At 37.1% G+C, this 25435-nt stretch overlaps 2 protein-coding genes and 1 pseudogene across 2 annotated transcripts; 2 read left to right on the top strand and 1 right to left on the bottom strand.

Moving 5' to 3' along the window:
* Positions 1-1020: 1020 nt before the first annotated feature.
* On the top strand, positions 1021-6579 carry LOC114531940 (annotated as a pseudogene).
* A 4679-nt stretch (positions 6580-11258) lies between these two features.
* On the top strand, positions 11259-18390 carry LOC114531948 (allene oxide synthase-lipoxygenase protein-like). Its single transcript, XM_028553544.1, has 8 exons — positions 11259-11359; positions 13632-13723; positions 15044-15313; positions 15768-16261; positions 16407-16664; positions 16766-17170; positions 17354-17701; positions 17909-18390. Exons 2-8 carry the CDS (start codon positions 13642-13644, stop codon positions 18086-18088), a joined length of 2037 nt encoding a protein of 678 aa, XP_028409345.1. The 5' UTR covers positions 11259-11359; positions 13632-13641; the 3' UTR covers positions 18089-18390.
* A 2511-nt stretch (positions 18391-20901) lies between these two features.
* Positions 20902-25242, bottom strand: LOC114531984 (laccase-3-like). Its single transcript, XM_028553581.1, has 3 exons — positions 25176-25242; positions 22975-23392; positions 20902-22758 (listed from the first exon to the last, which is right to left on the bottom strand). The coding sequence occupies exons 2-3, from the start codon at positions 23388-23390 to the stop codon at positions 21120-21122; spliced, it is 2055 nt and encodes a 684-aa protein (XP_028409382.1). The 5' UTR covers positions 23391-23392; positions 25176-25242; the 3' UTR covers positions 20902-21119.
* Positions 25243-25435: the final 193 nt, after the last annotated feature.

Below are 25435 nucleotides of genomic sequence, written 5' to 3'. Positions count from 1 at the left end.
TGAATGCGAACGAATTGCAGTTTTGCAGTTTAGTACCACTCGTTTTTAACAGGATATTTCGAGCGAAAGTACCAAGGCTTTTTAATAAACATCTCACAGGAAGTCGTCCCGCATTCATCCGCGTGTCCCTATAGTGTTTTTACGCACATGCATGCGGGAAAAAGGTTTAAACACAATAGCGTAACAGCTGCACAAACAATAATTTTGATATCGTGGCGGGGCTAGGGTATAGCCGCCGTCTTTATGCGTCTTTTTTTAAAATTCAAAGCAATACATGTTACAAAAAACCGCAGTATACATCTGCAAGTACAGTTGTGAGAAACCATGCATTGCTCGACTACTTCGCCTCCTTCGAAACTATTTGCTAGCTATCGTTTTCCCCAAGTCTGTTATTATTATTGGCGAGGGGTAAAGTCGAAGAGACAGTATAAGTGTGGATACGTTCCAATATAACCAGGGAGCAGCGTCGCAGCGTCTTCAAACAACTTAGCATCAAATGTGGTATAACAACTGCCTAAAATAGACAAAACACTTCTCGATGTTTCGACCTGCGTCAGGAGAGTTAGTATGAAAATAAATAGGGGAGAGCAGATTTGGTAAACAACTAAGAGTTAGACTAATTATCTTAGCGGTGAAAGCCGGTGGTATACTGGCCTATTATGATGCATTTAAATTCATATTAAAAACTTTAATGATTGCTGGTTTTGCTTTTAAATTTTTAAGTCTCAAAAATTAACTATAGTGTGGAGTTTATTTTTTAGGACGTTCCTTGCGTCATTCACACAGGACGTGAATTCCTGACATTGGTCGTTGTAAACAGAACGTGGGAGACGTCTAAAACTCTTATAGGCCTTTGTAATTATTTCAGTGTTTCTTTTCAATGTCCCATTGTATTGATAGCCGCCGTCATCATGTTCCGGTACAACTATATATAGTTTAATAATATGTTATAACTGTGGTCCAACATCGAAAAATCGCGTCGGAAATTTCGCCGGAAGATAAAAATACTTTGTTAAAAACTTCCTTTTGTGAGTACGCATGTCTCGTTATATAAGTGGCTAGGTATAGGTGTTGCATTTTTTAAAGCCTCAAAGACGCACGCTAATCTTGCACGAAACAGAAGTTATATAACATTGTCATTGGCGTTAAAGTTTTTTCGAACTGTGCCCATGTATAACATTTCGTGAGAAGAGTCCACATTCAAGAATTACCGAAGCAAAACACTGGTCGAAGGCGTAAGTTTAAAACTTAACTTTTTATGCATTTGCTAAGTGTTGCTCGCGAACAAACATTTCAGGCAGCAAGAACATGGAATCCAGGGGTTTTTTTAGAAATAGCAAGTTCGCAATTCACAGATATTTGAGCCCGAATATTTTCAAATTCACGATTTTTCCCTAAAAGCGAAACGAATAGTTTTCAGAATATATCGACAAGTGCATAATATTTCAGTCTAGCAGCTAAGCTTTTCAATGATAAATATCCTAAACTAGCTACTCAATTTCATAATAGACGGCAGGGTCGCGGTTATACAAAGCTCTTTTAGATTGAATTTTTTATCTTTCATGCATGACTAATAACCTAAATATCAGTATATGCACTAAATGCGCGTATATCTGTGACTAGATTCAGTATTTATTTCTTTTTAGTGCCAATGCCTGCATGGGAATAGATAATATATTTCTAAAAGCCTGCAGGGGCTTATGCTGTTTTACTGCAACACCAAAGTAGCTACGTGCATGGGTGTTCATTGAGTGTTGCATGCAACATGAATAAAATTTTCTCGCTCTAATCACTTTTACACCGATTTCACTTGGCGACGGAGCTCGCCAGGAGAACTGTGTGATAGGACTTATAGGATCCTGACGGCTTTTCACAAAATTCAATAAATGTTCTTAAATTTTTAATGCTTTCAAAAACTATTAGAACAAAATATGCTTCGCAAATGTTTTAGAGAAGTCAATTCCCACATAGGCTTAGTTTTTTGTGTGTATTTTTGCAGCTATTTAAGAGTATTTATTTAAGAGTATTTTCCTGTATATATCTGCATGTGTACACTGTTTGTGCCAGTATATGCGAAAATTTGAGTGATGGTTGTACGAACATTATGTTTATATAGGGCGTGCGTGTCTGCAATAGCCAACAGGGCCGTTTATAGGGCGTCTTGTGTTTAGTCAAGATATCGAATAACAACGTGGATATCTAAGATTGCGGGCTGGTTGGGGTCCAACGTCTTATAAATTATCGGAAAAACTATTTGTGTATTTCAGTACATCGGGAATGAAGTATAAAATTACGGTGGAAACCGGGAATCTTGCTGGTGCTGGTACTCGTGCATCTGTTTCAATAAAACTTATTGGTAAGAAAGAAAAATACAATACTATCAACCATAACAACAACTATGAAGTTCCACAATCTTTAAACAAACAGTGATGTCAGAAACACGGGGTCCTGGGGACACGTGGTCCCCTAAATTTGCCCTTTTTTTAATGTGACCGTTGTACAATTGTGCCCTTTAATCTTTTTAAAAATGTACATAAACCTAACTGACAACTGATTTTAAGAGATATTCGTTCAGAAGAACAAGAATTTATGAATTTATTCACCCCGATCAATGTTCTCTTAACACAAAAACAACTATAACACAGCTATCGAAAATTAATTCCACAAAGAGTGCTCTTTTTTTGATTTTTAGTGCCCCTAGAAATTTTTGCGACCATGGTCAACAATTTTCTTCCGCCATCCCTGCACAGGAATTGATGTAAAACTGAAAAAATACAGAATCTAATTTGTACAGTTTTCGTCTGATGTTCAGCCCCACTTAATATAGCCGTTTACCTGTCCTGATGCATCTGTTTGAGACGACAAATATCAACATGCTTTACGATATTCCCAACGTAAACAAACCTTTCGCGCATTACTCTAAACTCGTCTCCCAACGCAGGACTTCATTAACATTAAAAAAATGTAAATTTTGAATAATACATTACAATCATATCAAAATGTCAGATTACCTGAAAAGTGTTATATCTAGGCAAAAATGGTACCGAAACATCACAGTATCCACTCCACAAAAATTTTTCACACCAACTTTAACAGAGGAGAAACCGATACGTATGATGTAGCCGGCGACGATGTTGGAGAGATTGCGATGATCTCTTTGAACAAGCATGATTTCCTCATAAAGAATGATTGGTACTTGGCAAAAGTTGTTATTGAGAAGGAGAATGACAAATGCAGCAGTTACACATTCCCTTGCTATCGCTGGATCATTAATTCTGTGGTAGTTTACGAAGGAAAAGGTACAAAATATTGATCCTACGAGTGAGATTAAAATTAGATCGGTCTTTGAGGCCAGATATTATTCATAACTCTGTACGATTGTGGAAACACCACGTGGATTTCGTTGAAAAATTCACATTGAAAGGAGTCAAAAATCAAATATATATAACCTATAATTTGTATTCTCACGACTGAATTATTTAAAAAAATAGCTCACGTACATGATAGAATTATATTAATATTGTATACAATTTTGATATATAATAAGTGAAGTCGAGAAATTTATAAGCTTCCAGTTTCATTTAAATTTCATTTGCTAGTGCTAAGGACTTGCATTATGATAACCTTCGTATTCAAATCAAATTTTTTAGCGATATTGCCTAATTCAAAAGAGAATGTAACCACCTTAGCTAAACAGCGCAAGAAAGAAGTTAGTGAGAACAGAGAGCTGTACAATTGGGGCTCTGATCCAAGGTATTCTCAGGACCTTCCTGGATTTGTCGAAGCGAAGAACCCGCGGTCACTACCAAAGGATGTGCAGTTTACCGACGAAGCTACAGCGTCTCTTTTTAACGTCGGCTTAGCAAGCTTTGCGAATATGGGGTTGAGCAGCCTTTATCGGGTTTTGAAGTCATGGCTGACTTCAATGATTTTATGGATGACCTCATGGATGACCTTGAATGATTTCATGATTGCCTTCAACCGCATGAATGTTCTCGATGATTTCAGAACCCTCATTACTCCCGCCATCGAATCGTGTCTTCCTGATTCTGTAGATTATTGGAGAGATGACGTGTGGTTCGGATCACAGTTCCTCAACGGCTCAAACCCTGAAGTGATCAGAAAGTGTAAGAAGCTGCCTCAAAATTTTCCTGTCAAGGATGAAATGGTGAACAATCTTCTTGATAGGAGATATGACTTAAATCAAGCTATCAACGTAAGAAACATAACACATTTTCATCACCTCAGCTCTAAGCAAAAATACATTTTGCACGTAGAGGTTCATCCGTCACACATTTAGAATGTACAACATGCACGAGTCGGTTCCTAGGCATTTCTCATCAGTGTATTCATTGATATAGGAGGGCTTGATTTTCATTGCTGACTACAAAATTCTTGAAGGCATCAGCACAATGAACAAACCAAAAGATAAACGCTATATTGCAGCAGCTATGGGGCTTTTCTATTTGAGGAAGAATGATGACTTGGTACCTATTGCCATTCAATTGGGACAACAACCTGGAAAAGAAACTCCAATTTGGACACCTCAAAAAGATACGGGGTGGGATTGGATTATGGCAAAACTATGGCTCCGATGTGCCGATACACAGTATCATCAGGTAAGAGCTATCAGTCTATATTTTTAAAGTTCAATTTCTATATTTTTCACGTTGAAAAACTTCCAGTTTCATAGCAAATCAATTAATATATAATTTTATAGATGATTACACATCTTCTTCGGTGTCACTTAATGATGGAACCAACCGCTGTGGCCTCTTGGCGAAATCTTCCCTCAGTTCATCCTGTATGGAAACTTTTGTATCCCCACACGAAGGGAATTATGGCCATCAACACGCTTGGGCGAAGCAAGTTGATTCCACCCGGAGGTGTGGCGGACAAGGTGCTAAGCATAGGAGGTGGCGGTCATATCGCTTTGATGCAGAGGCACTACAGAAACGTTACATTTGAAAGTTATGATCTGAAGAAGAACCTTACTGAACGGGGTGTCAAAGATTTGAAGAAGTTTCACTACAAAAACGACGCTTTACTTCTCTGGGACGCCATCCACCAGTTTGTACAAAATATTATATACATTTACTACAAAGATGACAAATCTGTCCAAAAGGTATAAATTTTGGCGTTTGACATACTATAGAACAGAAAATTTCTAATTTACATATGGGACATTTACGGGATATACAGTATGAATGTCTGACTTTACTGTATGGGCTGTATGAATTTCTTGCGTGATCAACGTTACACTTGTATATATCAAATTTATTGAACAATGTTCAAACGGAGGAAATGCAAACGGGACACGAGATCCCATGCGAGGCATTCCTCCGATTACATATTTACATATACAAAAACAAATAACACACAGAAGAAACATAAGTTATATAGCTACACGCATCGAAGAATAAGCAAATGCCACAAGCTCGAAAATCCAAAGTTGTTGATTTTTTTTTTGTTTTTTTTTTGGTTTGTGGAATATATACAAAAAAACTCATCAGGGTACTTGTGTTTATAGGATAATGAGATTCAAGACTGGATTCGTGATCTTAATACCAACGGCTACCCATCTGGAAGTGATGGTGTGGATAAGAAAATCCCGAGCACATTCAAAAAACGTGATGAGCTAATCCACTTTTTGTGTATGGTAATTTTCACCTGCTCTTGTCAACATGCCGCTGTTAATTTCTCTCAAATGGCAACCTATAGTTTCCATCCTAATTCTCCCAGCTTGATGAGACAACCACCACCTACCACAACAGGAAAGGTTAACAACAAAGTCATCATGGCTTCGTTGGCAAACAAACACCAAGCGGGAACTATGATTTCCGTTGTGAAAGCCTTAACTACCATCTATCCCACGGAGGTGAATATTATGAAAAAATAAATCCATCGCTATTAAATTAGGCTATACGATAGCTAGTTAACGCTATGAGAAATACGACCCATTACGCGAATTATACTAGAATGTAACAATTCATCGTCGAAACCAAATTTTCTTGTTAAAGGAACGAGCCTGTAACGGCAATTTCAGTTAACTCTGGTAACCAATGAATTTCTAAAAAAGGAAATATTTATTTTTCAATTTAGGAATTTCTAGGTGACTTCTCTGACAGCTTGTTTGGCGATGCTTCGGCACAAACCGCCATAGCAAATTTTCGGAGTGAGCTTAAAAAGATTTCACAAAAGATCAAAGAGAGAAACAAAGGTATGATCAGTCCTTATGCATGGTTGTTACCTGAAAAAGTCCCAAACAGCATCGCTATTTAAATAGAATATACGAACAGTGCATGCGTGGCAACCTATTAAACTTAGAGAACGACGAACTAATTTTTGTATTTAATTCATTAATGTAATCGATATCTATTGTAAAACTATTAATAAGTTATCTAGTGGAACTTCGAGAATGATCTTTTCATCGTCTCGTCTATGCCGCTTTTAGTACACTGGTCTTTACTATTCATTGTGGTGAGCTCTAATTTCCACAGTTTCCTTATCCGTAGAAATCATAGACTCCTTCCGATAAAGAAAGTCAGAGCCGTATGTAAAACAAATTATTACAGGGTTCCTAACAATGGTAGCAGTTTTTAATATCACGTCGCGTCGTAGATTTGGTATGATTTGGTGCACCTTAGACTGTTAACTTTGTACATTTGACGATTACGGCGACAACCGACCGTACTAATTAAGCATCTGATTATTTCGCTCATGGCTCTCCGGATGCGTGGTCTGAAGTCCTTTGTAACCACCCAAAAATCGTGATGAAACAATGTTTTCCAAGTGGAAATAGGCCACAGTTGCGTGCTGAGGTAAATAACTGAAAAGCTGCAGCCTCGCGAATTAGTCCCGCTATGCAAGCCTTAGTCTTATATAATGATTCGTTCGATTCCTTCAGTCCAGAAAGACTTTAATGTTTATGAACAGCAGAAAATTAGCTAGCTACTTCACTGTATGTAACTGGCTGCCAATACTAAAGGCAGACACACACCGGCCTTTGTGACTGGTCTGGTACCGATATCTCTCAAAACGTTCTTTCAGAATTCAATGTATTTCCTTTTGAAAATGAAAAATTCGTCCGGTCGCGTTAGTGAATCTCCTCCACTTAGATGATCGAAGGCGGACGTGACATGAAGACAGCTTTCAGTATTATTAATACAGAAACCATGCAGTAAAAGTGTACTGAAATTTGTTTTACATGTTGCTCAGACTTTGTTAGCCATGCTGGAGAGTTCATAATTTCTATTTTGGGGGAAATAAGGAACGTATTACTTCACGTACATAGGACCTCACCAACTACTAGTATTTGTGGTAAATATACCTAGCCAAGATCAGGAAAACAGATCAAAATCAAAAGGATTTGGCAGCCAATCAGTTTCTTCTTTCTTCTGAATATGTTCCATATTTCCAGCCTAACTGAGTAAATTACAAGTATGTAATACACAGCATCACTATACGAAACCGAGTAAACATGCCCATTTTCTTCACAATATCTCGGTCTCTGGTTGCTTTGTCTAGTGTTCGAGAGCGTTAGCTTTTAGCTTTGTTGTATATATTGTGGCAAGAAGTTTGTCTAAGCAGAATATTATGAATACACTCATGCGGAATACCCTGCCCCTGGTTTTAACCCAAAAACCTTGTTCATGAAGGTTATCATTGTTGTGAAATTACCCTCCTGAATGAGTCAATCAGTAATAGTGCTATCAATCATTTCCATACAAAAAGTTAAAAGTGAACACTTATCCGTGTGAAAAAATAATTTTTACAAAAATAATTCATATCTCTCCTCTTTAACGATTGAGCCATGAACTGTGAGACTTTTCATGTAATATTTTCCATGATTTTGCTATTTTTCTTATTTTATTTTGTATATGCATGTTTTATAGAACGTTCGAAACGATCTTGTTGAATACGAAATAGATCACTTTTAGCTTAGGAAATCGGGAGGCCTCATGCTAATTTCTAGTTTTTGCTCATTTATATTTCACTCATCCGCATTACCAACTATGACTATCCAAGGTCTACCTCCATGAAATAATGATATTCACTCCTTAATAATAATATGTTATAGCAAATGGTTCTGTGCTTAAAAAGTTTCGTTGTCTTCAGTTTTTGCTCAAATCCATAGCCTTTTTGCTTCGTTACACACTTATTGCATTGAAGGCAGATTTTAACCAAACAGAATCGTGCAAAATCGTAAAAATGATATAAATAAAAATGAATTACAACTATCGATATTCAACAAAATTGAAGTGTTAAGTTAGGAACGTGTTACAAATACGATACCAAGATTGCACAATTATTAGGCTTTATTCTTATTCCAATGGTACCTTAAAAATAAAACCTTCATGTGTGTCATTCATGTGTTTCTTAATTTTTACGTTTACCTAAAATACATAAATTAGGTGTACCTCTGACACCTATAGTTGCATCACAAGTTTCACTGATATTTAGCCGAATATCTTTCTTGAGTTAAAACCTGTTGTCGGTCTAACAGAACATCGTGTAATTAATTCTAAAGAATTTGTTGAATCAGTGAAGATGGATTTCAACTAAAGAGAATCGGGCAAAATGATATTAATAAAATGATATTATTAAAATGATATTAATAAAATGAATTACAACTGTCGATATTAAACAAAATTAAAGTGTTAAGGTATGAACATCTTAGAGATACGCGATACCAAGATTGCACTAATTAGGTTATATTCTTATTCCAATCGTACCTCCAATAACTTCAGACATTATAATTATTTGTGATACTTAAAAAATCACCTATTCACCTATTACTACTATTTTTATGCACTAAAATGTTATAACAAAACAAAGTTCATTTGCAGTTCAAAGGTGTAAGTTTTCATGCAAGTATATAATATGTTGAAATCAAATGAACGAGAACCAAATCCAGTGAAAACCAAAACCGAACAATAATGCAAATAATGATGATGCGGTGATGGTTGGAATATAGCCGTGTGAAGCAACTGTCTTTTGATTAGCATTTTGACATACTCCATTTGCCTCTCCTTCTTTTGCTTCGAACGTATCAACGGTGAAGCAAAACTTGTTAGTTTTATTGAAGCGGGGGGAAGGAGGAATGCTGGCACATGAGGGAACTTCACTGATGGCTAATTCCATACCCCGATTGAGATGTTCGTCGATATGACCATGCATGAACCAATATCCTGGATTATCTTAAAGGAATTGCAGAACTGCATACCCTCCTGCAGGAACAATGATTACATCCTTTCGGACGGTATATCTGCATGTCGTCAGTAATTGTTGTGTTCTGTAAGTACATGCTCTATAGTCCTTGGACATTTACTTTTGCTTCTCGTCCTTCTATAATTGTCAAACTTTATTTACCTAAACTTTCCATTGGCTGGTATCGGGTACTGGGTAATATTTCCCACACCATCGATCCAGGGAACATTGCGCTGATGCATCCCATGAAAGTGAAGAGAATTGTCTCCATCCATTTCATTAAAAACATCAACGACTACAATTCCTTTTTCTTCTGCGATAATTGTTGGACCTTGAAACGTACCGTTTACAAAATAGATGTAGTTATTGGATAAAGTGTGTTCAATCTTTCTTTTTCGTGTGATTAACTTGATATAACATGGGTCTATGTTTCTGCAGCGACAGGCTGCTGGTCTTCCATGTACTGGTCTGCATGTTACGTATTTTGGAATAGCATCATTGAAGCATTTTTCGGGCGGTGGATCAGTTTGTGCCCAGGGGTGGCGCTAGGAATTCACCGGCAAAGGGGCTAAGGTCCCCGACAGGGGGGCTGAACTCCTGGTTGTTATTTAACGTGTAATTGTGGGAAGCAAAGTTTTCGGTTTATTGCTACAGTCCCATTTAGATTTGGAGTGTATGCTCCATGAGAAAATTTTTGAAATTTGATTGCTCTAGATCTTTGGAAATTAGCATTTCAGAGTCATATCACGGACTTTTTCATGAACATTTCTAAACTACAAAACATGTACAATGTAAAATACTACCTCTGTTTTATTTGGGAGAACTAAAAACAATAGAGGACGACTCAATATATCTCCTGTTCATTCCCCGACGAATTGTAAAATTTTCCCCGACAGTGGAGCTAGATTTCTCCGACCCTTGCCCCTCCTTTGGCGCCACCCCTGTTTGTGCCACGCTCGCTTCAAGGATCAGAAGAAGCAGAAAAAACTTCATACCTAGTAAGAATGACTTAGCAAAGTACCCATTTCCGGTACTAACGATAGCCGTAAACGACAAGAAATGCGACTCATCCACAGGCTTGGCACTCTCCATCCCTCCGACATAGATGAATGACTCTCTTTCATTTAAGTTAGCCTACTTCACCCAGAGTAATATGACTCTCAATTTTTTGTTTACATTCAAGCTGGTTGTAATGCGTTTTCGTTGCTGATAAGGCTTCCCGCATTGCGGGCTATTCTTAGCCAACAATCACGCGTCTCTTTGGGAATGTAATGCATTGCAATTTGTTTTGATTATTTGTTTTCTATTGGCCCATTTTCATCACGTGTTTGCCTGCATACAAAACATGCACTCTCCCCTATTTATTTTCACACTAACTCTCCTGGTGAAGGCCCTCAAGTCGAAACGTCGAGAAGTGTTTTGTCTATTTTAGGCAGTGGCGTAGCCAGCCTGACGATTTTGTACCGCTATGTAAATTTGGAGTTATTATAATTATCCATTTCTTTAGAAATTTATTATTTTCACAGTCGATGAACACGAAAATATTAGCATAGCGGGACAAATATAGTCGGGCTGGCTATACGCTACTGATTTTAGGCAGTTGTTATACCACATTTGATGCTAAGTTGTTTGAAGACGCTGCTCCCTGGTTATATTGGAGCGTATCCACACTTAGCCTATATACTGTCTCTTCGACTTTACCCCTCGCTAATAATAATAATAGACCTGGGGAAAACGATAGCGAAAAGTTTCGAAGGAGGCGAAGTAGTCGAGCAATGCATGATTTCTCGCAACTGTACTTGCAGATGTACACTGCGGTTTTTTTGTAACATGTATTGCTTTGAATTTTAAGAAAAGACGCATAAAGACGATATCAAATTATTGTTTGTGCAGCTGTTACGCTATTGTGTTTAAACCTTTTTCCCGCATGCATGTGCGTAAAAACACTATAGAAACACGTGGATGCACGGGGGACGACTTCCTGTGAGATGTTTATTAAAGCCTTGGTACTTTCGCTCGAAATATCCTGTTAAAAACGAGTGGTACTAACCTGCAGAACTGAAATTCGTTCGCATTCATTATATATTATATATTTCGTGAAAAGGAAATTCTCGAAAGAAAATTGGAAGAGACAGGCTATACATTATAGGTTCGTTGCAATAATTATTACCAAACTGAGTATCAGAAGGACCCGAATGCTTTCTTTGAAGAACTACACAGACAAATATGTTGTCGATCAGGGTAGCTGAATGCTATTGAATATTAAGATAAAATTCATATGCTCATTTTTACTATTTCCAATATAACCAGGGAGCAGCGTGCAGCGTCTTTCAAAACTTAGCATCAAATTAAGTATAACAACTCCCTAAAATAGACAAAACACTTCTCGACGTTTCGACCTAAAGTCCCTCGTTAGGAGAGTTAATATGAAAATAAATAGGGGAGAGCACATTTGGTAAACATTTAAGAGTTAGACTAATTATATTAGCGGTGAAAGCCGGTAGTATACTGGCCTATTATGATGCATTCAAATCCGTGTTAAAAACTTTAATAATTGCTGGTTTTGATTTCCTTGCGTCATTTACACAGGACTTGAATTCCTGAAATTGGTCGTTGTAAACAGAGCGTGGGCGACGTCTAAAACTCTTGTAGGTCTTTATAATTATTTCAGTGTTTCTTTCCAATGACCTATTGTATTAATAGCCGCCGTCATCGTGTTCCGGTGCAACTATATATAGTTTAATATCTATTAACTGTGGTCCAACATCGAAAAATCGCGTCGGAAATTTAGTAGAATAGTTTGTCGGAAAGACAAACATTGTCATTGGCCTTAAAGTTTTTTCAAACTGTGCCCATGTATGACATTTCGTCAGAAGAGTCCACATTCAAGAATTACCGAAGCAAAACACTAGTCAAAGGAGTAAGTTTAAAACTTAAAAAAAAAGCCAAGTGTTGCTCGCGAACAAACATTTCAGCAAGTTGGCAATTTACAGATATACTTGAGCCCGAAGCCCCAAACATTTTCAAATTCACGATTTTTCCCTATACGAGACGAATAGTTTTCAGAAGATATCGACGCCGTGCATAATATTTCAGTTTAGAAGATAAAGAACTCAAAATAACCCTTGGAATGATAAATATCCTAAATTGGCTGCTCAATTTCATAATGGACAGCATAGTCGCGGTTATTCAAAGCCCTTTTAGATTGAATTTTTTATCTTTCATGAGCTAATAACCTAAATACTATATGCACTCAGTATTTGTTTCTTTTTATCGCCAATGCCTTGGAATAGATAATATATTTCTAAAAGCATGCAGGGGCTTATGCTGTTTTGCTGCAACACCAAAGTAGCTACGCGCATGGGTGTTCATTGAGTATTGCATGCACATGGCCAGAAATTGCGGACATGGAGTATGCAGATTGCCGTAGCAAATTTGCATATCTGTTCAAATATTATTCGTTTGCAGAACTATAAATTATATTGCGCATTCCTAAATTTTGCAAAATTTAAGAAAATCATTGCATCTTTGCAATTTGCCCCGGTTGTTTCTTGTAATTCGTCTCATATTAAAGATCCTGAGGTAATATTTTGCTGCATGGTAAAGGTTTATGTCGGCATTTTTTTTATTTCTACGCTATAACGGTTTTCGTTTTATATGCATGGTATTCAACGTGATAAATGACCAAAACTTTGTTTTGAAAATGCAGGACGAATACTGATAAAACATTTTGAAATACTATATAAAAATATTAGGATTAACTTGCTCTGCAACGAGCAATTAAGGCATATTATAATCGACCTACCTAAAGCTGTATTTTTAGCGTTTAGTACTGTGCACATTACAGTTTACTATAAACTCACGAAGCTTAATTTTGACATCATATGCAAATTTAGGCGGAAGTAGAATGTTAATTATGTCCGAATTTTCTGGTCATGATACGAATAAAATTTTATCGCCTTAATCACTTTTACACCGATTTCACTTGGCGACGGTGCTCGCCAGGAGAACTATGTGATAGGACTGATAGGGTCCTGACGGCTTTTCATCACAAAATTCAATAAATGTTCTCAAGTTTCGCATGCCTTCAAAAACTATTAGAACAAAATATGCTAGGCAAATATTTTAGAGAAGTCAATTCCCACATGTCATTGGTTTAGTTTTTTGTGTGTATTTTTGTAGCTATTTGTATGTACGTTTGTATACACTGTTTGTATATGCGAAAATTTGAGTGAGGGTTGTGCGGACATTATGTTTATATACAGAGTGCGCGCCTGCAATAGCCAAAAGGGCCGTTTAGGGCGTCTTGTGTTTAGTCAAGATATCGAATAACAACGTAGATATCTGAGATTGTGGGGTGTTTGGGTTCAACTTCTTAGAAATTTTCGGAAAAGTGAATACAAACTATTTGTGTATTTCAGTACATCGGGAATGAAGTATAAAATTACGGTGGAAACCGGGAATCTTGCTGGTGCTGGTGATGTTTTTGCATCTGTTGTAATCAAGCTTATTGGTAAGAACGAAAAATACAATACAATACCAACGACAACTACGAAGTCCAACATTTTTCAAACAAACAGTGAAGTCAGAACCACGGGGCACTGGGACACGCAGCCCCCTAAATTTTAAAGAGCGTCCTTTTTTCACCAAAATGTGTCCTTTTTTCAATGTGATCTTTGCACAATTGTGCCCTTTTATCTTTTTAAAATTCTGGAAGCGAAATTTGGAATCTATGGACGCCAGAGTAGTCAAATTTATGATTGTTATGTAATTTACAGGAATATAATGATAGTTTAAATTTTTTTTTGATTTTGAAAATAACAGAAACATTTTCGAAACAGAAGGTCGTTCACGTTGTTATTTTCCGTTTCAGCGCAAAGATTTACATCAAATGCGTAAATTTGGTTAGCAAATGCGCAATGCGGTTGCCTTGCCTAGCCACGCTATGTCCGTCACAAAAACACACCGCGTTTCTATGTTTTGAAATCCGGTTCATTCTACACAAAAACAGCCTACCTAGCTTAGGTTATTCATTCCTAGTTGAGTCTCGAATGTGGACGCTTGTAAGAAAGCAAAGGTTTATGCTACAATTCTATTCGCATTGTGAGACAAAAAATTCTGTCTTTATTCTACCTCGAAAGCTATATCTACGCGTATATTGGATAGTTAAAGTTGGTGCGTCTGCAAACCAAAGTAAGTAAATAGATAAAACGTTGTTTCAGTTAGCGATTGTCGCGCTAAATGTTTTACTGACAAAAGGACTAATTATTTGCGCTTTATTTCATGCATGATTAAGAATCTGTTGTAATAGGTATATAACTCATTTGTCTAGGGTACGCATGTAATGTAGCTACACCCTCGCGCACCAAAACCTGCGCTAAGTGTTTCGATATAAAGCGCTGCTAAAATCGGTTTAGTTGTTATATTGCATGCTAATTCTCAGTTTAATAAGTATATCTCATTTATGTCAATTATCAAGTATATATTCGTATTAATTTCATGTGATAGGTTACTATAGTTTGTTTGCTTATCATATTTTAGTTCGAACCGACGCAATATTCTCAATCGACTTATTCGACCCAAACCTGTATATATCTTGTTAATGAATTATCAAAATTCCTACGTCAAGTTCGTTTCATTCTACGCACCGCGTCTACACCTGTAGATTTATTGGGAACTCGTTGACATTGAATTTCTGTCCCAGTGAAGCTACACTGTCTGTGTGGACGCTAAACTCGACCCCAAACGCAAGATTACTTTAACAATAAAAGATTGTAAATTTTCTATACAATCATATCAAAATTCCAGATTACCTGAAAAGTCTTATATTTAGGCAAAAATGGTACCGAAACATCAGAATTTCGACTCCGCAAACATTTTCACATCGATTTTATGAGAGGAGAAACCGATACTTATGATGTAGCCGGCGACGATGTTGGAGAGATTGCAAAGATCTCTTTGAAAAAGCATGATATCTTCGACATAAAGAATGACTGGTACTTGGAAAAAGTTCTTATTGAGAAGGAGGATGACAAAAGCAGCAGTTACACATTCCCTTGCTATCGCTGGATCATTAAATCTGTGGTAGTTTACGAAGCAAAAGGTACAAATTATTGATCCTACGAGTGCCTTCAAAATTAGATCATTCTAATAGGCCAAATACACTATTCGTAACTCTGCACGTTTCTGGAAACACCACGTGGATTTAGTTGAAAAATTCTCATTGAAAGAAATCAAACATCAAATATGTATAACCTATAATTTGTATTCTCATGCATGACTGAACTATTTATAAAACTAGCTCACGTACATGATATATATATATATATATATATATATATATATATATATATATATATATATATATATATATATATATATATATATATATATATATATATATTATTATACATAATTTCGATACATAATAAGCTAAATTTTTTATGTTATTTAGTGAGGTCGAGAAATTGATAAGCCTCCAGTTTCATTTAAATTTCATTTGCTGGTGCTAAGGACTTGCATTATGATAACCTTCGTATTCAAATCAAATCTTTTAGCGATATTGCCTAATTCAAAAGAGAATGTAACCACCTTAGCTAAACAGCGAGAAAAAGAAGTTAGTGAGAACAGAGAGCTGTACAAGTGGGGCTCTGATCCAAGGTACACTAAGGACCTTCCTGGATTTGTCGAAGCGAAGGACCCGTGGTCACTACCAGAAGACGTGCAGTTTACCGACGAAGCTACAGCGTCTCTTTTCGAAGTCGGCTTAGCAGACTTTGCGAATCTGGGGTTGAGCAGTTTTTATGACCTTTGGGAGTCATGGAATACCCTCGATGATTTCAGAACCCTCATTACTCCCGCCATCGAATCGTGTCTTCCTGATGCTGCAGATTATTGGAGAGATGACGTGTGGTTCGGATCACAGTTCCTCAACGGCTCAAACCCTGAAGTGATCAGAAAGTGTAAAAAGCTGCCTCAAAATTTTCCTGTCAAGAATGAAATGGTGAACAATCTCCTTGATCGGAGATATAACTTAAACCGAGCTATCAACGTAAGAAACATAACACATTTTCATCACCTCAGCTCTAAGCAAAAATATATTTTGTACGTAGAGGTTCATCCATCACACATTTAGAATGTACAACATGCACGAGCCAGTTCCTGGGCATTTCTCATCAGTGTATTCATTGATATAGGAGGGCGTGATTTTCATCGTTGACTACAAAATTCTTGAAGGCATCTGCACAATGAACAAACCAAAAGATAAACGCTACATAACAGCAGCTATGGGGCTTTTCTATTTGAGGAAGAATGATGACTTGGTACCTATTGCCATTCAATTGGGGCAACAACCTGGAAAAGAAACTCCAATTTGGACACCTCAAAAAGATACGGGGTGGGATTGGATTATGGCAAAACTATGGCTCCGATGTGCCGATACACAGTATCATCAGGTAAGAGCTATCAGTCTATATTTTTAAAGTTCAATTTCTATATTTTTCACGTTGAAAAACTTCCAGTTTCATAGCAAATCAATTAATATATAATTTTATAGATGATTACACATCTTCTTCGGTGTCACTTAATGATGGAACCAACCGCTGTGGCCTCTTGGCGAAATCTTCCCTCAGTTCATCCTGTATGGAAACTTTTGTATCCCCACACGAAGGGAATTATGGCCATCAACACGCTTGGGCGAAGCAAGTTGATTCCACCCGGAGGTGTGGCGGACAAGGTGCTAAGCATAGGAGGTGGCGGTCATATTGCTTTGATGCAGAGGCACTACAGAAACGTCACATTTGAAAGTTATGATCTAAAGAAGAACCTTACTGAACGGGGTGTCAAAGATCTGAAGAAGTTTCACTACAAAAACGACGCTTTACTTCTCTGGGACGCCATCCACCAGTTTGTACAAAATATTATATATATTTACTACAAAGATGACAAATCTGTCCAAAAGGTATAAATTTTGGCGTTTGACAGACTATAGAACAGAAAATTTCTAATTTACATATGGGACATTCACGCGATATACAGTGTGAATGTCTGACTTTACTGTATGGGCTGTATGAATTTCTTGCGTGATCAACATTACACTTGTGGAATATATACAAAAAACTATCCAGAGTATTTGTGTTTATAGGATAATGAGATTCAAGACTGGATTCGTGATCTTAATACCAACGGCTACCCATCTGGAGGTGATAGTGTGGATAAGAAAATCCCCAGCACATTTACAAAGCGTGATGAGCTAATCCACTTTTTGTGTATCGTAATTTTCACCTGCTCTTGTCAACATGCCGCTGTTAATTTCCCTCAAATGGCAACCTACGGTTTCCATCCTAATTCTCCCAGCTTGATGCGACAACCACCACCTACCACAAGAGGAAAGGTTGACAACAATCTCATCATGGCTTCGTTGGCAAATAAACACCAAGCAGGAACAATGGTTACCGTTGTGAAAGCCTTAACTACCATCTATCCGACGGAGGTGAGTATTATATAAAAATAAATCCATCGGTTATATACGATAGCTAGTTAACGCTATGAGAAATACGACGCAATACGCGAATAATGCAACAATTTGTCGTCGAAACGAAACCTCTTGTTAAAGGAACGAGCCTCTATAATGGCAATTTTAGTTAACTCCGGTAACTAATGAATTTCTAAAAAAGGAAGTATTTATTTTTCAATTTAGAAATTTCTTGGTGACTTCTCTGACAGCTTGTTTGGCGATGCTTCGGCACAAACCGCCATAGCTAATTTTCAGAGTGAGCTTGAAAAGATTTCGCAAAAGATTCATGAGAGAAACAAAGGTATGATCAGTCTCTATACATGGCTTTCACCTGATAAAGTCCCAAACAGCATCGCTATTTAAATGGCATATATAGCTACGAACAGTGCATGCGTGGCAACCTATTAAATTAAACTTAGAGAGCCACGAACTGATTTTTGTATTTAATTCATTAATGTAATCGATAGCTATTATAAAACTATTAATAATTTGTGTAACGCAACTTCGAAAATGATCTTTTTATCGTCTTGTCTATACCGCTTTTACTATACTGGTCTTTACTATTCATTGTAGTGAGCTCTAATTCCACAGTTTCCTTATCCGTAGAAATTATAGACTCCTTTCGATAAAGAAAGTCAGAGCCGTATGTAAACAAATTAATAAAACAAATTAATACCGGGTTCCTAACAATGGTAGCAGTTTTTAATGTCACGTCGCGTCATAGATTTGGTATGATTTGGTGCACCTTAGACTCGTTAACTTTGTACATTTGACGATTACGGCGACAATCGCCGTACTAATTAAGCATCTGATTATTTCGCTCATGGCTCTCCGGATGCGTGTTCTGAAGTCCTTTGTAACCACCCAAAAATCGTGTTGAAACAAGGTTTTCCAAGTGGAAATAGGACTCAGTTGCATGCTGAGATAAATAACTGAAAAGCTGCGCACATCATTTCGGCGGTGTTTTAAAACATATAGACAAGAGCCACATTTATGTTAAATAGCGTATCAATGTATATTGTATAATATGAGCTATAATCGAACTAAAAATTGTATTGTTGTGGCATGATATAAATATGTTTTTCACGTTTGGCATTTAATATGTAGACAACAGACCGTACCACACGAAGGACGTTATAGGTATCATGTTATGATTGAGTATATTTTCTTAAATGTGAGACACCTGAGTTTCATTAGACATCCTATATCATTCCAAATGATATGCTTTCCAGGAGCCGGTTTTACAAAACTACAGTTAAAAGTTGACTATAGTCTTTATAAAACTGCCCCCAGATGGCCAGATCAAGCTACAAATGCATACCTTGATTGTGTACAAGTCTGAACCGACCTCGTGCACTCTAGTGCAAACGATCTTTTCCTGCAGAAACGTAGCTATATATAGACCCGAATTGCACGGTGGCTTGTATTTTAGTAGCTAGCATGAAAAATATCTACAGAGAACCTTTAGCTACTGACTCGGTGGAAGATAACAAGTTTCCAGAACTCATCTATATATACCGCTAATATATTCGATAATCTCAACAAACGATTATCAGGTACGTGGTATTCAGTTTTAACTTTAGTGCATGGTATATTTACTATGGCTTTTCTGGTTTTGTCTTTCGCTGGTTTCTTTAACAGTGCATTGTGATATATCGCGTAGAGGAAAGACGAAGGCTTCCCGCGCAAGACTTGAATCAGCATTCCATAAAAGTTTTCAAGGAAATTTAATTTGTACACTGTAAGAACAGTAACCAATTTAAATGGGTTACCTTTGTTATTTTATAACTGCTACCTTCAAAAATTATAACATCATTTTTTTATTGGGTAAAACAACTAAAAAACGTTAAAATAAAACGAAATAAAATTGCTCCAAAGAGATGAATCTGAGACAACCAATTTTAAATTAGTTATTTTAACAATTAAGCCCGAGCTAAGGTTTTTAGACACTTTAGTCAAAGTTCATCACATGCGCAGAAACCTCTAGATTTGACAAATGATTTACTGGTAGCCAGTACAATTCTATAGCAAAACAGTTGCTTGATTTTCGTTTTTGATCTGTGATGAAATTATTATATAAAGCAGAAAATCAAAATAATACTATAAACATATTTACCAAATACAATTTACCAATAATATATGACTCGTTTTCAAGCAGTTATACCACTGCACTGAAAAATTAATTACTTATATATGCAAGGCGTCTTTCTTCTGAGTGGCGAAATAATGTTTTAATAACGTCCATGCATGCAGTAAAATAAAGGTTTTATACTGTATAGCGCACTACGTGCGAGGGAAGCCAATAATATCCTTAGCTATTAGCAAGACCTGAGTTTAAACTATAGAATGACTTTAATCAGTCTATATCTAATATAGTCATAAAAGTGAAATAACATCACCCGTTTCTCTGCTATATATTATAGACAGGTAGTTAATGTACTCTCGCCCTGCGTGATATTAAAATTCAAAATTACACATTCAAAAATTCTTTTTGAAGTTAAAGCGATGGTGTAATATAGGCATTGACGGTTATAGACAAAGGCGTTGCTTCGAAGCTTGGCATATTAATGCGAGCCCTTGTGCCCTAAATAGGATCCTGCAAAACACATTGGTGTGTTTTTAAACACACCTTTTTAAAAGTGCACTTGCCATGACGTCATGTCGATAGTACTTACTTAAGTAAAGCCCCTTTTCTACTAGGCGAGTTTATTCGCGCGACGCGAAGCGATATCTGAGATCCGGTGACATGTATTGGTTTGCGAAAACGGAATTCGCCACAAAAAAAGTAGAAACGTGTCCTACTTTTTATCTGTTTGTGCGAATAAATTCGCCTAGTGGAGAACGGACTTAAAGATCAATGTTTCAACGTGAGATCACCCCAGACGATGACACAAGACTGGAGTGTTCGGTCGCGAATGTAATCTTTGGGTGCTGATTACATCCATTTTAAATGTTTGCCGTATGATTTTATTCAGGTCATGCATGTTGGAAGACCTGAAAAAGAAGCTACTTCGTGATTTCAGATACAAGGCGAATGATACTATAAACTATAAGATTATGACACACCACTCCATAGCCACTCCACTGAGTGGCGAAGACTGAATCCAAACTGTAACGGGAAAATTGATAATTCAAAAAACTACAATGATAATTTTTCTAAAATAATCAAAAGCAAACCGTCCTGGAAGGTTCTTACAAATACAAAAAGAACTACATATTTCAAGTTACTTTCTTACCTATTGATTCCCCGGAGATTATTCTTAAAAAAACATCAAAATATTGGAGCTTCACTAAACACCCCAAATTATTGTATAATTCTAGAATCTTACTCATTATATAAAAAAAATGTTGATGTGCAGTGCACAAAAAGTAACATTAAAGTTGACATATGTCCTTAAATCAAACGAAGAAATAACAAAGCTGTAATAAAACCGAACAACTGTGACAAGAATGATACTGCGTTGATGGTTAGAATATGGCCGGGTGAACGGGCTGCAATAGCACGTCGACATTCTCCATTTGCCTCTCCTTCTTTAGCTTTAAACGTATCAACGCTGAAACAGAACTCGTCAGTTTCATTCAAAAGTGGTGTGGGAGGGCTGCTGGCACATGAGGGAGCTTCACCGATGGCTAATGCCATTCCCCGATTGAGATGTTCGTCGATATGACAATGCATGAACCAATATCCTGGATTATCTGCGAGGAACTCCAAAACTACATACCCCCCAGCGGGAACAATGATCACATCTTTTCGGACGGTAGTTCTGTCGACAGTAATTCCCCCAGGTGTGCTTCCTCTCCAACTTGCTGGACCACATTTCGGCACGGTAAGATCCTGGTTTGGAGCCTTGATCGTGCCGTTGTCGTAATAGTCAGGATATGCAATCTTTGCGATGAAATATGTGTGCCCATGCATGTGGATTGGGTGTGTAATGTCCACAGGATCTTGTTTCCCCTGAGTTACTATTGAAGATAGAACAAATCTTGTGGTGGTGGAATGATTCAAATAGACCGTATGTGTGCAATATTGCGATCCAGGTTCTTTACAATCCACCGGATATATGCACTCTTGTTTAGTTCCTGTGTTTTCGACAAGAGGGATATTAGGCAAATAAAACTGCACGCCGTTTATCAAAGCTTTTGGCCAAATGACTTCAAAGTTAAAGAATGACGATTGTGAGATGTTACCAGAACTAGGAATATCCCTCTCTGGTGTGGGATACAGTAATCGAAGCTCTCTAACGTTATAGCAGTTCATGTAAGTGCCATCGTTAATGAAATCAGTTGGCATTAGTAGAAAGGGACAGTTCAATATCTTGCAAGGAGACAGAGCATTGCTGCAACGATCACTTTGCTGTGCAATGGTTGTGGGTACGTTTTTGCTTTCACTCTTATCCGTGTAGACAACAAACGCAAAACTTAATCCAGCTACCTCACTGTTATTGTCACATTTCACTGCGAGTGTCTGAATATTGATCGGATATTTAGTTCCAGGTTTTACCCCTTTTTTCGCCTCCAAAATGAAATCGTACCTTTCTCCAACGTGCACTATAAGAAAATCGGTTGTAAATTTGTTCACAAGGTAACCGTCAGTTGCAATAACGTGCAATTTGTGATAATCGATAGAAATGATCAAAATGTTCGACTTAGTTGCGCCGAGAACACGAAAGCGATACTTCATTCCGGGAACAACGAAATATTCTGAATGACTTTCATTAGCACGACGTCCTAGGATGTCTTTTGCAATTTCTTTACCATTTAAAAAGAATGACACCCTGTCATATTGTATGGGTAGTTTAGATCCATCAGGTAAACAAAATGGGTCAGGTTTCCCACTTGGCTGAACATTTTTCAAACTCTCGAGCAACGTCAACAGATACTTCTCAGGCTCATCGACGAACGGTCCCAATCTTTCGTGAATATCGCCTTGCGATTCGTGAACTACCAGAGCACCAAACAATCCTGCATCTCTTTGATATCTCATATGAGAATGGTACCAATGTGTGCCTTGAGGAAATGCTCGGAAGATATACCTATATATATGCAGATGATGGTATCAGAAAATCTTATCGTAGGTGCATAACAATAGGTTTCTGAATCAATATTGTGCATTTCATTGCTGTATTCAAAGAAAATTAGACTTCAAAGGTAGCTCAAAGGAGGTTGTTGTGTTCTGTAAGTACATGCTCTATAGTCCTGGACATATACTTTTGCTTCTCGTCTTTCTATAATTGTCAAACTTTATTTACCTGAACTTTCCATTGGCTGGTATTGGGTACTGGGTAATATTTCCCACACCATCGATCCAGGGAACATTGTGCTGATGCATCCCGTGAAAGTGTATAGAAGTGTCTTCATCCATTTCATTAAAAACATCAACGACAACAATTCCTTTTTCTTCTGCGATAATCGTTGGACCTTGAAACGTACCGTTTACATAATAGTTGTAGTTATTGGTTGAAGTGGGATGAATCTTTCTTTTTCGAGTGATGATAAACTTGATATAACATGGGTCTATGTTTCTGCAGTTACAGGCTGCTGGTCTTCCATGTACTGGTCTGCATGTTACGTATTTTGGAATAGCTTCATTGAAGCATTTTTCGGGCGGTGGATCAGTTTGTGCCACGCTGGCTTCAAGGATCAGAAGAAGCAGAAAAAACCTCATACCTAGTAAAAATGAGAAATACACACGAATTGTAACATAATTTTCAACACATGATATGTCCATATGGGAAAACCTATAATAAGTAGGTCTTTTCTGTCTATAATATTAGTGATCACTTTCCAATACGGGAAACAGTCGCAAATCTTGTGAACTTGTAGGAAAACGTTCTATAAAATTTAAAATGGGGTAATTGAATTACTATAACAATATTAATGCAGGTAAACGACATATTTATCGGACAATTTCTGACTGTCAGAATGCTGGTTAAATTGCATCCCCGGCTTTAGCAAGAGATCGCAGTCTATTGTATACACCTTTCAAGTGTATTTGCTATTCTTTTAATTTCATATTATATTTCTTCACATTTCATACATTTCTAAGTCGTGTCCACCTAGGGTTACTCATTTTTCCCCAAGGCTTTATTTTTCACTATGTTTAGATGTAAACTAAAGGCGTAGGCATAGAAAAGTAGTTTTAACATTCGGAAAGGCAGCTTCGTTCAAGATTAAAATCACCCAAATGCAAACTGACGTATTTTGAAAATAAGTAAAACCATTAAAGCAAGTTATCAAAAGAATTAGCCTTTCTCGCGATGACGAATATGCCGCCATTTTTGGGGTACTTTTTTCAAAAACTGTGAGCGTAAGACTTGGTAACGGCGATTGTCTTTAATTTTAGGCTGAATTTATCCTTCAAATGGTCTGTTTATTCTAAAAAAATTGCCTATGATGTTTAAACATAATTTTTAAACCTATTTCAGAAAGTTGAAAGTACCCCAAAACGTCGATCGTGAGAAAGGCTAATTGATTCCCAGGCGTTGAAAGAATTCATCAGGGGGAAAAACTTGGGTAATTTAATTCAACTTGAAAGCTTTTCGAAATGCCGTAAAGCGATTGATACAGTTAAACAAACGTCCCACTTACTATCCAAAAGGGAAATGGCCATATTTGGTCTTTGTCGTAGTGGCGATTAAGAATTTTTACGCATCAAACATAAAGTATATACATTGGCTAAGCCCCCCGCCCATTTATTCCCCCCCCCACTGAATTCAATAATTCAGAAAGTGATATCTGTGGCATTTCGTTTTTTGTAACCCTGTTATCTCCCTGATAACCGTATAACCGTACTTTCAGGATTGAATTACATAGCTATTTTATTGGCTGGCAATTACGATGGCAAAAGGTAAACATGCGAGTGTATGATTGGTCAACAGCGAAATCCTTCCTTGTATAATAGAAACACCTTTGTTAGCTATCAACTTCCCTTATGTTTATTATTGGGCGTGTATTGGGTGTTGATCTCAACAGCAGATTAGAATAGAACTCCTTATGTTCTCCAGAAAACGATCTTCAAATACTTTAATCCGTGCACGAACATCCTGTCAGGATGTGTTAATATACAGCTGTTTAGAGGTTTTAATATTACTAAAAATATCGTTAAACTTGCTCACGAAAATCATTGATTATATCATTCATGATTAGAACCCTATAGAAAGTCCCTAGCCATATAAGAGCTATATTCCTGTTGTCGCTTGTATCCAGCCCGTTTAGCTTAAACAGTGCATAGGTAAAAATTAGATAACACTCTTACATCTCTCTGGAATGAGTCAACCTGAATATTATGCACTGAATATGTAGTTGTAGACAGTATCTTCGTTTTTAGGTGAAAAACATTTAGTTCGCTTGTTGAATAAAACGTTAGACTTGCTTTTGCTTTTAAACTTATCCACCCTTTAAGCTAAACGGGCTTGATACACAAAAGTACACAAAAAGTTAATTAACTCACTGCAATTTACTGCTTCTATTATAGTTTTTGCTTCTTTCTTGAATATGAACTCTCCTTGAATTCTGCAACTTGCAAAACTAACGTCCAACGACAATATTAAAATGCACAACCTGTAGTTGTTGCCGATGTAATTGTGTTTTGTGCAAGACTGAAGTGTGTATATTGAAGCATAACAGTACGCCTACGTATAGCCACTTGTAACGGCACATGCGTACTGAAAAAAAGGAAGTTTTCAGTTGACAGTGTTTACCATTATTATT

The sequence above is a fragment of the Dendronephthya gigantea genome, unplaced genomic scaffold (genome assembly GCF_004324835.1).
Source record: "Dendronephthya gigantea isolate DGI-Jeju-01 unplaced genomic scaffold, DenGig_1.0 000076F, whole genome shotgun sequence".
In the NCBI taxonomy this organism is placed as follows: domain Eukaryota; kingdom Metazoa; phylum Cnidaria; class Anthozoa; order Malacalcyonacea; family Nephtheidae; genus Dendronephthya; species Dendronephthya gigantea.
This window is presented reverse-complemented; position numbering and strand designations above follow the sequence as displayed.

Coding starts and splice junctions, on each gene's coding strand:
- LOC114531948 (XM_028553544.1), top strand. CDS start 13,642: ATGAAGTATAAAATTACGGTGGAAACCGGGAATCTTGCTGGTGCTGGT. Junction 16,665..16,765: donor CCGATACACAGTATCATCAG/GTAAGAGCTATC, acceptor ATAATTTTATAG/ATGATTACACATCTTCTTCG. Junction 17,702..17,908: donor CTACCATCTATCCGACGGAG/GTGAGTATTATA, acceptor TTTTCAATTTAG/AAATTTCTTGGTGACTTCTC.
- LOC114531984 (XM_028553581.1), bottom strand. CDS start 23,390: ATGAGGTTTTTTCTGCTTCTTCTGATCCTTGAAGCCAGCGTGGCACAA. Junction 22,759..22,974: donor CCAGCCAATGGAAAGTTCAG/GTAAATAAAGTT, acceptor GCATATATATAG/GTATATCTTCCGAGCATTTC.